Source organism: Culicoides brevitarsis, chromosome 1, assembly GCF_036172545.1.
Source record: "Culicoides brevitarsis isolate CSIRO-B50_1 chromosome 1, AGI_CSIRO_Cbre_v1, whole genome shotgun sequence".
Classification (NCBI taxonomy): Eukaryota; Metazoa; Arthropoda; class Insecta; order Diptera; family Ceratopogonidae; genus Culicoides; species Culicoides brevitarsis.
The window spans coordinates 28,286,638-28,299,592 of NC_087085.1; the positions used below are offsets into that span (position 1 = coordinate 28,286,638).

Below are 12,955 nucleotides of genomic sequence, written 5' to 3' on the forward strand. Positions count from 1 at the left end.
TTTCATCAGAAGTAAAAATTAGTATTTTCATTGGAAATTTGTTTATTTAAAATTTCATTAATTAGATATTTCCCTTGTAAATAACGAAGCTGTTACAACTTTGACTGTTGAGTTTTTGGCTTTGATCCATCGGAAATTTTGACTTTAGCTTGGTTTCCAGTACTTTTTGTACCATTTCTTAATGAACAGCCAATGCTAGCTAGAACAATAGATGAAGTTGAAACAACAAGCTCAGTTACGTCTTTCATCTTCACAGGTCTATGAATCACTAGCGAAATTAAAAAAAGATTTTGAAAAAAGTCATGCGCAATTTTTGTGATAAAAAAAGTCATAAAGATACTTTTGTTTTATCTTTAATTTGACTTTTTTTTTGTATAAAATCAGTGTCTTCATAACCTTGACTGAATGCAAGTCATTAACACTTTCGACTGCAGACTTCGTTCCAGACGATCCGAGAAACTCACTGAGACGTTACATGAACGCTAATCAATAATAATCAGCTTAATGTCAACTTCTCGGTGCAATTCAATTCCCGTTCAATCGAAAGTGATTGTCAGTCAAGCAAGTGACATGCATTCATAATATTTGTGTCAATATTACTTTTATTTAGACCCACACTCCATTCCAAGTCGAGCATTCAAAGTGATTTATGAACGACTTTATTAATTTAAATTCAATTAATTTTTTTTTATTTTATTTTTTCGTCGTCTTGTGTACAATTTTTAAGTAAATGGAGAATTAAGTCATTGTTTCCATGCATTTTAATTTATATTTTGTCACATAATAACTGCAGAAACGAATAAAATTCATTATTTCATCCTACGCGACAGTTCAGCTTGATTTGTATCTCTTCCATAGACGCGATAATAATTGCATTGTGCGACACTTTACGACACTTGGTAACATAAATTCAGCGTCTTTATTGCCATTAATCATGAGAGCGGCGCACAGCGCAACATAATTCACTCGGCTTTGACTTTTTTCGGGTTATTTATGAAGTTTTTTTCTGGAATTCGAATTTCTTTTTTCCTATTTTTGTCGCGTTTCGGTGGCCTTTTTTATTTGTTCAAGCAAATTGCTGCAAAAATGAATGTCACGAACGATGAACTTTTCCCATCGAAACTTTCGATCCGAAAAGTAATGTTCTCACAAAAAAAAAAAAGTTGCAAGCAAGAAGCTGCATAATAATAACAACAAAAGAAATTCCTTTCCTGATAATAATAAAATTCTCGTCTTTTCAACTAAATAAAAATCGAAGTCTTCGGCAACGAAAAAAAAATTGTATCACACACAGAATGTGGCAATACAAATGCATTCCATTTCTCAACTTTCTTCCAAATAAGGTAGAATTCCCAATTGTCGATTCTTCTTCTATTTATCATTTTGTGTTTGGCAAACATGTTTTCCATCTATGGCTCTTTCGCTCGTCTCTTCTTGTGTTCATTCGTAACTGCATCGTCAAGTAGCGTATCGTCGTCCTCCGTGAATTGCGTTGAATGGCACTCGATGTTTGTTCTGAGCAGTGGCGGACTTAGATTTATGGGTTTCAGGCTCTTCAATGAATTGAATTGTGTTTGGTTTGGATTAAAAATTTTTTTTGAGGTTGTTTGAACTCTTTCAAGGGTTCAGTGTGACCTTTTAGGAGTCAAATTGATTCCTTAAATACAAATTTGATGATCCTTGAAGCTTGAGGAATAAATTTGATCATTTAAGGAATCAATCTAACCTCCAAAGAGATCAGCTTAACCCCTTTTGAAGATCGACAGACCCAAAAAATTAATCTCTCCAAGAGGTTCATTTCATCTCTTAAAGAGGTCAATTTGGTTCCTTTAAGAGGTATATACTCAAAAAGGGACCAAATTGACCTCTTGAAAAATGAAATGAACCTCTTGAAGGTATTAATTTTTTTGGGTCTGAAGATTACTAATTCAAAAGGGATTTAAATTGATCTCTTAGGAGCTTAGATTGATTCCTTAATGAATAAAATCAGTTCCTTGAGGGATCAGAAAATTCACTTAAGGGATCAATTTGACCTCTAAAGGGTCTATTTGACCTCTAAAGGGTCAATTTGACCTCTAAAGGGTCAATTTGATCGCTTAAAAGATTAATCTCATCCATTTTTAGTCTATAGAGTAGATTTCATACCTCAAGAGACATTTTTGAAGAAATACGGGCTCAAAAACCTTAAATGCCTCAGGATACATACGCAACTGATCGTGAGTAGGCAACAACAATGCAATGTAACAAAACTTAAAAATTGAATTTAAATTTGTATCCCAAGGATGCATTTTGTGACTACATACAAGAGTTTTGTTGTTTGAAGTCATGTAATGTTCTGCACATTACAACTGAATGATGATAGACTTTTGTTATGGGCTTAACTTTTTTTCCGATGCATTGATTTTATGTGCAAGAAACTTTCCAATAAATAAAATAAAATAAATGGCAAAAACTGTCGTTGTCAATAAAAAAAGTTACACAAAAAAATCTTGACTTTTTTCCCAAAAACAAAAAAAAATGTTTCTTTAATTTTTATTTATTATAACTTTTATTTTATTACCTTCCCTCAGAATACAAGAAACAAAAAAAAACGCATCCAATCCAGTTTTAATAATTTATTACAACCTATTATGGCATTTTTTTTTCTTCGCCAGTACTTACGTGAATGTATGGGAGTAATACAAGAACGACACTTAAGTACATTAGAAGTATCATTACTCGGCATTTTTAAGGACTAGTAATAAAAACATAACAATAATAACGACGAGAAGTAGTGTTTTGCGTTGCGGAGTTCTTCAGAGTTCTCTTATGACCACTTTTGAGATGTTTTTCGTGGAAGCAATGATTTTTTTTCGGTCTAGCGTTTTTTTCCTGCAAAAGTGGCAAATTACTGGCGTGCAAAAGTAATTCGAGTGTTTTAATGTCTTTTTCGGTTGACAAAAGGAGTGTTAAATTATGGCGTTATCGGAAGAGGAATATGGTTACAGTCAGTTTATAGAAGATTTTTTTCGTAGTTGGAAGAGAATATGGTTGAAAGAAGAAAAACAACTAATTACGATCTTAATGTAGGTGCAAAAAAGCTTTTATTTGGCGTTGAAAATAATTTTTGATGTATTTTTAAATGCGATTTTATGAGAAAATTTTATGATTTTTCAAGAATATTTTTTAAAAATAATTTTAAATAATAATTTTAATTAAAAAAAAAAATAAAAAAATAAATTAATTAAATAAATAATAAAATTAACAAAATAATTAATTAATATTTATTTTTATTAATTTTAGAATTTATAAAAAAATATATTCAATAAAAAATATTTTTTTTTAAATTTTTTTTTTTTTTATTTTAATTAAATTTTTTTATATGTTTTTGTCCCCTGCCCCATTTCAAAAGCCGAAAATCAAAAAAAAATTAAAAATTATTTTTGAAAAATTAATTAAATTTAAAAAATCAATTTTTTTAAAAAAATGGACCAAAATTTGAAATTTGAAATGAAATTTTTTTAAAAAAATTTTAAATTAATTCAAGCATAATAATTAATTAAATTTTATTTATATATATTTTTTTATTTTTACGAAGGAATACCAAAATTGTTTTTAAGATTTCAAAATTTTCATATTAATTTAAATTTTACGTTATAATTTTAAATTTCGATATTATTAAAATTTTTAAAATTTTTATTATAAATTTTTCAAAACTTTTTTTTTATTTTGCCCCCCCCCCATTTTGAAAAAAATTAAAATTTTTTTCGACACTTAAAATATTTTTATAAAACTTGAAAAAATTAAAATTTAATTTTTAATTTTTGAAAAAAATTAATAATTATTTTTTTTTGAAAAATATTAAAAATAAATTCAAGCAAAATTAATATCTAAATTTTATTTAAATTTTTTTTTCGATTTACAAAATTTTTTTAAGATTTTTAAAAATTTAATAACATTAAAATGGAATTAAAATTTTAATTTTAGATTTTTTTTATATTTTTCAAATCTTAAAAACAATTTTGTAATTCCTTCGAAAAAAATTATAATAAAATTTAAAATTAATTATTAATTAGGCTTGAATTTATTTTTAATTTTTCAAAAAAAAGAAAATTGTTATAAAATTTTAGTTAAATAGATATGGATGACTCCTACGATGATCCCAAGATTTTTTTTTTATTTAAAAATTTAATTTTTTCGAATAAAATGTCTAAAATATGATTTGTAGTCATCTGAAAATGACAACAAAAATATTTAAATAATTTTTAAACTAAAACAAAATTCTCAAATTGAAACATTTTTCATTAAAATACAAAAAATATTCGCATATTAAATTTAATTTCTGCAAAACTCCTCTTCAAACCCAACCACATAACAACCACTCAAATCATTCATATCATTCAAACAACCAAAATGAGCAGACAAACACACTCTTTGGGAATGCTTTATTACTCCTGAGGGTAGATTATAATTGATAAAAATGATACCTCTAAAATGACTGATGGATTTGTTATTTTTTTTTTCAAATTCTGAGGGGAGCATTTTTGTTTTTGTTCTTTTCCATGTTTTCCTGTAAAAATTGCACATTTTTTGCATGACTCACCGAGACTCCCCCTCTGAATAATTTTTCAAATGCAGCAAAAAGAGTGCATCAGACAGAAATTGTTTTCCTCTCCTCAATCGGAAAAATTTTTACAAAGATTGAGGTTTTTATTAATTACTGTCTTTGTGGCGGATGGGCGGTTTTTGTGGATTCCTCTCGTGATAAATGACGAGTAATTTGTCATTTTGCATGCGATAAAGTAATGAACTGGAAGAGGAAATGAAAGGACTTTTATTGACAAAGACAATTAAGGAAGGGAATTCCGAACATATGTGTCTCTCTGCTGCCGTCGTTGATGAAGTGCCAATGCGAGAAATTTTACCGCAATAAAATTTAAATGTTTCTAGATTGAAATTTATATCCGAACGTGCTGGCAAATGGAACGATGTCACATTTGCTGAAATACAAAATTTAATGAATTAAATATTTCCTTATTTCAAAATAAAATTTTTCAGTCGAATTACGAAACGTTTCGTTTCAAGGTTTACACGTATTTACATGAATTTTGTGTAAATATTTTCGTCAAAACCGAGTAAAGTCATGTCACTGCTTCAAGTTGCGAATGCGTGTCAAAAATTGTCAACAATTCAGTTGAAGTTTCTTCGAAAAAGGCAGAAAAATGATCAGTCTTGTCTTTCTGTTTGGTAAATTAAGACACAGAATGTCTCCATTCCTCAGTTTTACACTGAAAATTTTATTTATTTTAAATTTTGTGCTTTTCATTTCGGGTCTACCCACTGCTAAAAGTGATAAAAATACGAATTCGACAAGAACTTCGAGACATGCCAGATATCCCTATCAACAATATGTGCCTTCGGGATATTCTAACGTCGATTCTGACTCAGCTGAAAATCAATCAGTTGGTTTAGATCCGTATTACCGACACAACGACAGAAATTCTTATCGAGCACCTTTGCACCATAACGAGGTTCATGTAGAAAAAATCTACAATCCTCATCACGGTTACCAAAGACGTCGATATGAGGATCGTGAAATGGAAGAATTTTATCGACAAAAGGAAAAATTGCTGAATGAACTTCAAAAAGCACTTCATGAGAAAATTCAGAAGGAAGCAGCGGTTGAAGCAACTTCAAAAAAATCAGAAAATCAAGACGAAATAGTGATCGGGCAAAAAGATGCACAAAAAATGGGAGAAAATACGCAAGTTTTGTTGGTGAATTTAGTGGCAATTTCGAACAAAGTGATGGACTTGATGGATAAATTTTTGGAGAAAATGAACGATAAATTAGATCAATTTCCGGAACCGAAGAAAAATGAGTTCGTTCAAAAAGTTGGCAAAAAAGTTGTTAGTATTACTACTCCTCGAACCGTAAAAGTAACGCAACAAACAACAAAGAGAATCAATGAAACTATTACGAAATAAATTTTGTCTTTGAAATAAATGTCAAAAAATTTCATCGACACATTTCAAAAAAAAAAAAAAAAAAAAAAATGCGTCTGTCTGTTCATGATAAAAAAATAAATTAAAAAAAAAAATGATAAATTAAGTAGGTAAAAAATTGAAATTCTATTTTCATACAAAATGAAAAAAATTTTAACTATTTTTGAGTGTTAAATATTTTTTATTTATTTTTTTAAATTATCTTTTTAGAGATTTGCTAATTTAAAATAGATTTCAGAATATTATGTATTAAAAATTAAAGAGAAAAAATTCATAAAAAAAATTCAAAAAAATTTGAAAAATAAATTCACTAATTTTGTAAAAAACAATTTAAATAAGAAAATTTATGTTAAATTACGATTTTTTAAACAAAAATTATTAAAAATTTAAAACTTTAAAAAAAAAAATTTCTAAAAACATCTTGAAAAATTTGGAAAATACACCAAAAATCGGTAATTTTTGATGAAATTTTTAACTTTTTTTTGCCCCATTGGATTTTCGACTTTTAAAATGGGGCATCGGACTTTATTTTTGATTTTCATTTGAAGCGGCCTAAAACGGATTAAAATTAAAAAATTTCAAAAATATTTTTTTTTACAAATTAATAATTAATTTTTATCTAAATCCAGAAATTTAATTTTAAATAAAATAAAATTTAATTTAAATAAACTTTATAAATTATTTTTTTTAAATTTATTTAATTTTAAATGAAAAAAAGATTTTTTAGAATTTTAAAAATTTTAGAAAAAATTTTTAAGTAATTAATTTTTAGCAAAATAAATAAAATTGGTCAATTTATGGTTAATTCGTTTGAATGTTCAGTCAAGTACAAGAAAAAAAAATTAAAATTAAATAAAAAATAAAGGCAAATTAAAATTCGTTAAAAATTTTAAAAGTCAAAATATTTGAGGTAATGTTAATAATTAAATTAATAAAAAATTAAAATAAATAAATAAATTAATTAAATAAATTATAAATAAATTAAAATAATTTAAAAAAATGTAAAAATAGCTTCAAAAGACTTAAAACATCTTTTTTCTAAAAATTATAATGAAATCTTAACTGAAAAAAAAAATTAAAAAATTATTAATAAAAAAAAAAAAAAAATAAAATCATAAAAATGCGATCAAGTTATTCGTTCCACGACAGCTTCAATTTTTTTTATATTTATTTTTTTTTAATTTCGCAATGAACTCAACTTTCACGGATTTCCATCTCATCCAGTTCAACACTTACGACGATTACCTTGACTCGTATGTCACGAACGACGATCTCCGTAACTTGCGCTCTTCAAAATATGCACGTCTCGTTGCCGAACTCGGTTACAACGCCACAACCGAAATGCTCACAAAAGACGATTTCGAACAAAGAAAAGCTTTTGCCACCGAACTTTTGAATCCAACACGAAAAGGACATGAACTTTTCAGTGATGGCGCTGACTTACGAGACCCACTCTTAAAAGAACTCGCTGATCGCGAACGTTCAAATCGCGTCGGAATGCTTTCAACGATAATTTTCTTGCGTCACGTCACAAAACGCGGCGTTGAAATTTCGGGTTACATCGATTTCGAGTGGAGTTTGCGAATGTCTCGAAGTCGTCATGAAGATGCCGTTGATTGGGGTGCCGTTTTCAAGGGAAAGCGCCATCTATGGCCGTCGAAGAAAGATCTCGGGTACTACAACTGGAAAACGGGCGTTTCATTGCTGAATGACACGGAAAATTACAAAGTCATCAGTGATCCGATGCAAGGCTTGATTTTTCTGAATCGTCATGATCGAAAGGTTATTTGCCCGGATCCAGCTTTGGAAACACCGGGCGTCAACACAACAAGAACTGTCATTCTGGATTCGCCACGTTATAATCACTGCGTCCTGTATGATCACGTACTTCGGAAAATGGTATGAAGAGACACAAAGTTGGTGCACAAAATAGTTTTATAATGGAGTTTTATCGCACATCCAACACGAAACGTGACAAAATTCAACTCTGCTGTGTGAAAAATTCACATTTTCCGAATAAAATGAAATTTTTCGGTCTGCAAGTGTGTTAACACTTTTTGAAAAAAAAAAAAAAATCATAACACACACCGGTTTCCCATTACGTGTCATGTTTTTCTCATTCATTCTGCGTCATCCACACCAGAAACATGTTCAATGTTATTCCGTTCCGATGCATGTACATTTTGCTATTTTTGTCGTTATTATTATTATTTTAATATAAAAATAACAATCATACACAAGACTCGTACTAATGAAATGAAAAAACGTTGAAAAGGCATTCAACTGGTAAATTCATCGTTTTTTTGCTACTTACGCATTAACGGAGCGACAGAGAGATGCAAGTAACATCATCATCTATTATGTATGAATACGCATCGCCGTTCGTTCGTTGGGTAGAAAAGTCATCAGAAATTCATGTGACTGTTTCAAATAAATAAATGCATGAAAAAAGAGCCGAATAGAAAAGAAAACATATCGGAGAGAAAACAAAAAAAAAATAAATAAAATAAAAGAACAGAAGAAAACAAGCGTAATGTGTCAAGTTGTCTTGCATAATAAAGTTTTTCTTTCTCGCTTTTGTCTGTGCGACTTTGGCACCGTCTCATATTTCGATTATCTTTATCTGGTGTAATGTCTTTTTATTTTGTAGTTGTAGAATATATTGCCATTCGGAGTAGATGTGAAGTTGCGGAGGGGTGTCAATCAGTCATTTGACTTTTTTTTATAAATAACACAGAAAAAAATTGAAAAACATGATTTTTCACTTAAAGTTTTTAATTTTAAAATAATTTTTCTCAAAATCTTTTAACTTTTCTTTACTATTTTTTTTATTACGAATTATTTAAAAAAATAAAATTTTTCTTTTACTCAATTTAATAATTAAAAAAAAAAAATAAAAATTAATTAATTAATTAATTTAAAAAATATTTTTATTGATATTAAAATTTAATTTTATAAATTTAAAACTTCATTCATAAAAAATAAAAAAAAATTATTTTAATTTTATAAAAAGTCGAAAAAAATTATTTGAGATATTATTACAATTTTTAAACTTTTATTAAAATTAAAAATTTATTATTAAATAAAATTATTTATTTAAATTTATTAATTTTTTTTATTTTTAATTATTTTAGAATTAAGATGAAATTAAAAGCATTTAAAAAATATTTTTAATAAATCGAATTATTTTTTTTAATTTTTTAAAAATTTTATAAATAAAAAAATAATATTTTATATTTTTTGTTGTATTATTAAAAAGTAAAATAAAATTAGTGAAAATAAAAGATAACAGAAAAATGTAATTTTTTATTTTAAAATTTCTTCCAATTTTATATTAAAAAAAAAATTAAATTTAAATTAAAAATTATTTTTATTTTATTATTTATTTATTTTTTTCAATTTTTTTTATTATCAACTTGAGTTTTTTTAAATTAATATTTTTTTAATTAGTAGGTAAGAACTTATGTTTAGGAAAAAAATTGCATTGACACTCCTTCACTTGAATCTGCTTTAAGCAACATTAGCACCAACAAGACAAGAATAAATGAAAGATGAGTAAAAAATATGTGTCGCACACTGGGAGAATAAAAGTTGAACGATTTAAAATCAGATCACTTGAATAAAATTTCTTTTATTGCTTTTGACCCACAATAAAAATTTTCCATGAAAATTGCATAGAACTATTTTTATGGATTTTTATGAGAAAAAGTTTTAAAAACTAAACAATTTTAATGTTTTCTAAAAATTTAAAGAAATTTTTCTTTTTTTAAAAAAAATCATCCCACTGTGATGACTCTTCTTTCTTTACTGCGACAAATAATAATAATAATAATAAAAAGGTTATATAATACCTTTGGATCAACATAGATTATTCGGTCGATGTTACCTCCGTCATCGTCGTGCGCCTCTCTTTTTTACTTTTAACACAAAATCAAACGCCACACAGAACGTACCGTGGTATGAAATTTTCACTTCATTTGACACCATTTAAATTTTCAAATAGATTCATGTGACATCTGAAACATGTGTTAGACAATATTTATGAGGAATTTTTTTTTCATTTCGTGTCTCGTCTCGGAATCTCTTTCTGTGAAAAATTTTCAAATGAAAAGTCAAATGGAGCAGAACGAAGGGAAAAAATTACCTGGACAAGGAAACTCGAAACTAATTATTTATTTTATTTTGATACAAAATATCACTTTGCACTTTACGGCAGCTTGTAAATCAGGCTTAAGAGCGAATTAATTGAATTTAATGTGATAGGCGCCTGTCGATATTTATTACCGTGCATGCTTCATCCATAGTTTTTACAGTTTACATGGTAATCCTGTTTTATGTGTTTTTTTTTGTCGCGATCGTCGTTAATGTTCGTTAAAACATTTAATAATAAAGTGACAATGTTTTAATTTGTATAATGCGACAGAGAGGTGTCAGAAGTGATAAATTCGGAACTGTAACTCTTAATTTTAAAATTAAATCTTTTATGGGACCAAAACTAATGAAATATTACCGCATTTTCATTACCGTTTTTCGGGATTTATGGACTTTTGGGTTATTTCAAGTGTTTTTAAGTTTTATTTGTTATTTTTAGTAGAAAAAAAAATTAAAAATAAATTTTAAAAATTGGGGAAAAAAAATAATTTTTTGTGATTTTATGAAATGCGGTAAAAAATCTAACCGATTTTTCAATAATTTTCAATATAATTTTTTTTATTTTTTTTGTAATAAAATAAAAAAAAACTAAGAAATTGACAAAAAATGAATATTTCTGCATTTTTATATTTTTTTCTAAAATGAGGTAAACTAGAGATATGCAAATTTAATGTTTTAACATTTATGTCACAATAAAAAGTTTCCATGATGACAACTTTGCTACTGTATCTTTTCTCGCTTCACTAAACTTTGTTAAGGTGATAAAATTGATTACTATTTTTTCTCATGCATTATTAGGTTACCGTCTGATGCACACACACTCCCAACACTCTATACAAGAATATTTGTAAAAAATTGGTATTTCGCTGCTAAAAAATATCACGAGGTTTTTTTTATTTCGATTTTTTTTTAAGATTAAATTTTCGAAATTTATTTCTTTAAAATTTTTTATTTTCCTCATAAATTTAAAAAATTATAACCACGTGGTTTTATAATTAATTCATGTGCTTTAATTTTTTTAATTTTTAAATTTCCTTTAATTTTTTTTAACCACGTGGTTTACTTAAGTTTTTCTAATTTACGAGGTTCATTTAATTTTTTTTCAAACCACGTGGTGTAATAATTTTTTTAGTTTCATGGTAATAGTTTAATTTTTTTAAACCACGTGGTTTATTTATTTTTTTATTTTTTAAATTTCCTTTAATTTTTTTAAACCACGTGGTTTACTTAAGTTTTTCTAATTTACGAGGTTCATTTAATTTTTTTTTTCAAACCACGTGGTGTAATAATTTTTTTAGTCTCATGGAATTAGTTTAATTTTTTTAAACCACGTGGTTTATTTTTTTTTTAATTTTCTAAATTTCCTTTAAATTTTTTTAAACCACGTGGTTTACTTAATTTTTGCTAATTTACGAGGTTCATTTAATTTTTTTAAATCACGTGGTTTATTTTTTTTATTTTAAATTTCCTTTAATTTTTTTAAACCACGTGGTTTATTTAATATTTTAACCACTTAATATTTTATTTTATTTTTTTAACCACGTGACTTGATTTTTTTTTGCTAAAACTTAATAAAAAAATATAAAACAATTTTTTTTGGCTGCGATACACAAATTTCGCACAATTTAAAACTTAAAAATTTACAAGATAAATCGTGATCGCTACTGTCGCTTTCTTGCATACTCACATGGCATGCTGCTGACAATTGCTTTTGATTATCATGCTCTGACGGTTTCTTTTCTTTCGTTGCCACGCAACTGCCTTGCTGCTCAAGATGCAATCAATGCACATTGTTTTCTCGCATTCTGCTCATTTAACTCGACGAAGAATCAACTCGAATCAAGCGAATAAATTTTCATGTGTGACGTCTCCCTTCATCATCGTCTTCTGCTTCTTGCCATCCGTGTAGGCAGCGAGAAACATTATTCACAAAGAAAAAACATCCATAAAAAGCATTGACTTTGAATCTCTTCCATGCTTTATCAAAACATTTAATGTCACATAAAATACATGAAAAACATGGCATTTAAAACTATCAACATGGCAGAGACTGAAAATTACTTGTTTATACAAACATTTTAATGCATTTACGACCATTTTCCATCCATACGAACATTTACACAAAATAGTAAAATATTTGATATTAATTTGTCACATTTTTGATATATCGGATGGAAAACACGCATTTCTCCTCGTCTTCGGTCTTGCGTGCACTTCAGCGCTACCAGCAATAGAAATCGTGATACAGATGCAATGTTAAATGTAAATGTCATTCGTAATTAGTGTTTTATGACATTTGATTAATGATTATTAACAATTTTATAACTCTCCGTTGAGCTTCACGATAATTTTATTCAAACATTGTAAATATGTCGAGAGAGGAGGTGTGCAAATGTTAAATAAATTAATAATTATTTTGAAGTGATAGTGTGGTTAAATGTGTTTTATTTGGATAAATAGCGGTTTGATGGAATAAAAATAGGGATTTGTGTCGTGCGTCGTGTTAGATTTATGATTTTTCTTTTCCAATGGAGAAAAGTGAAATTATTACAAAGTCACTTCAGGAAAAACTAGATTTTGGATGAGATATATGCGAGAGTTTAGTGGAGGAAAGGTCAATGAATTATTTTTGTAAAAGCTTAGTTTTATTTTAAAAATAAAAAAAATAAATAAATAAAATGAATAAATATCTAAATAATTCTATTTTTAAAATTAAGATAATATTTAGATTTATAAAAAATCTAAAATTAATTTTTTAAACTTTAAATTATTAATTATTTAAAATAATTTTATCAAATCTAAATAAAAAATAATTATTT

General features: G+C 26.9%; 2 protein-coding genes across 2 annotated transcripts in view; both read left to right on the forward strand.

Annotated features, from left to right (window-relative positions):
• The window catches only part of LOC134830727 (amyloid beta A4 precursor protein-binding family B member 1-interacting protein), a 161,517-nt gene that overhangs the window by 15,002 nt on the left and 133,560 nt on the right, over positions 1-12,955 (forward strand). The window lies entirely within an intron of this gene.
• On the forward strand, positions 7,173-7,889 carry LOC134837573 (cilia- and flagella-associated protein 299-like). Its single transcript, XM_063852956.1, has one exon. The coding sequence runs from the start codon at positions 7,173-7,175 to the stop codon at positions 7,887-7,889; it is 717 nt and encodes a 238-aa protein (XP_063709026.1).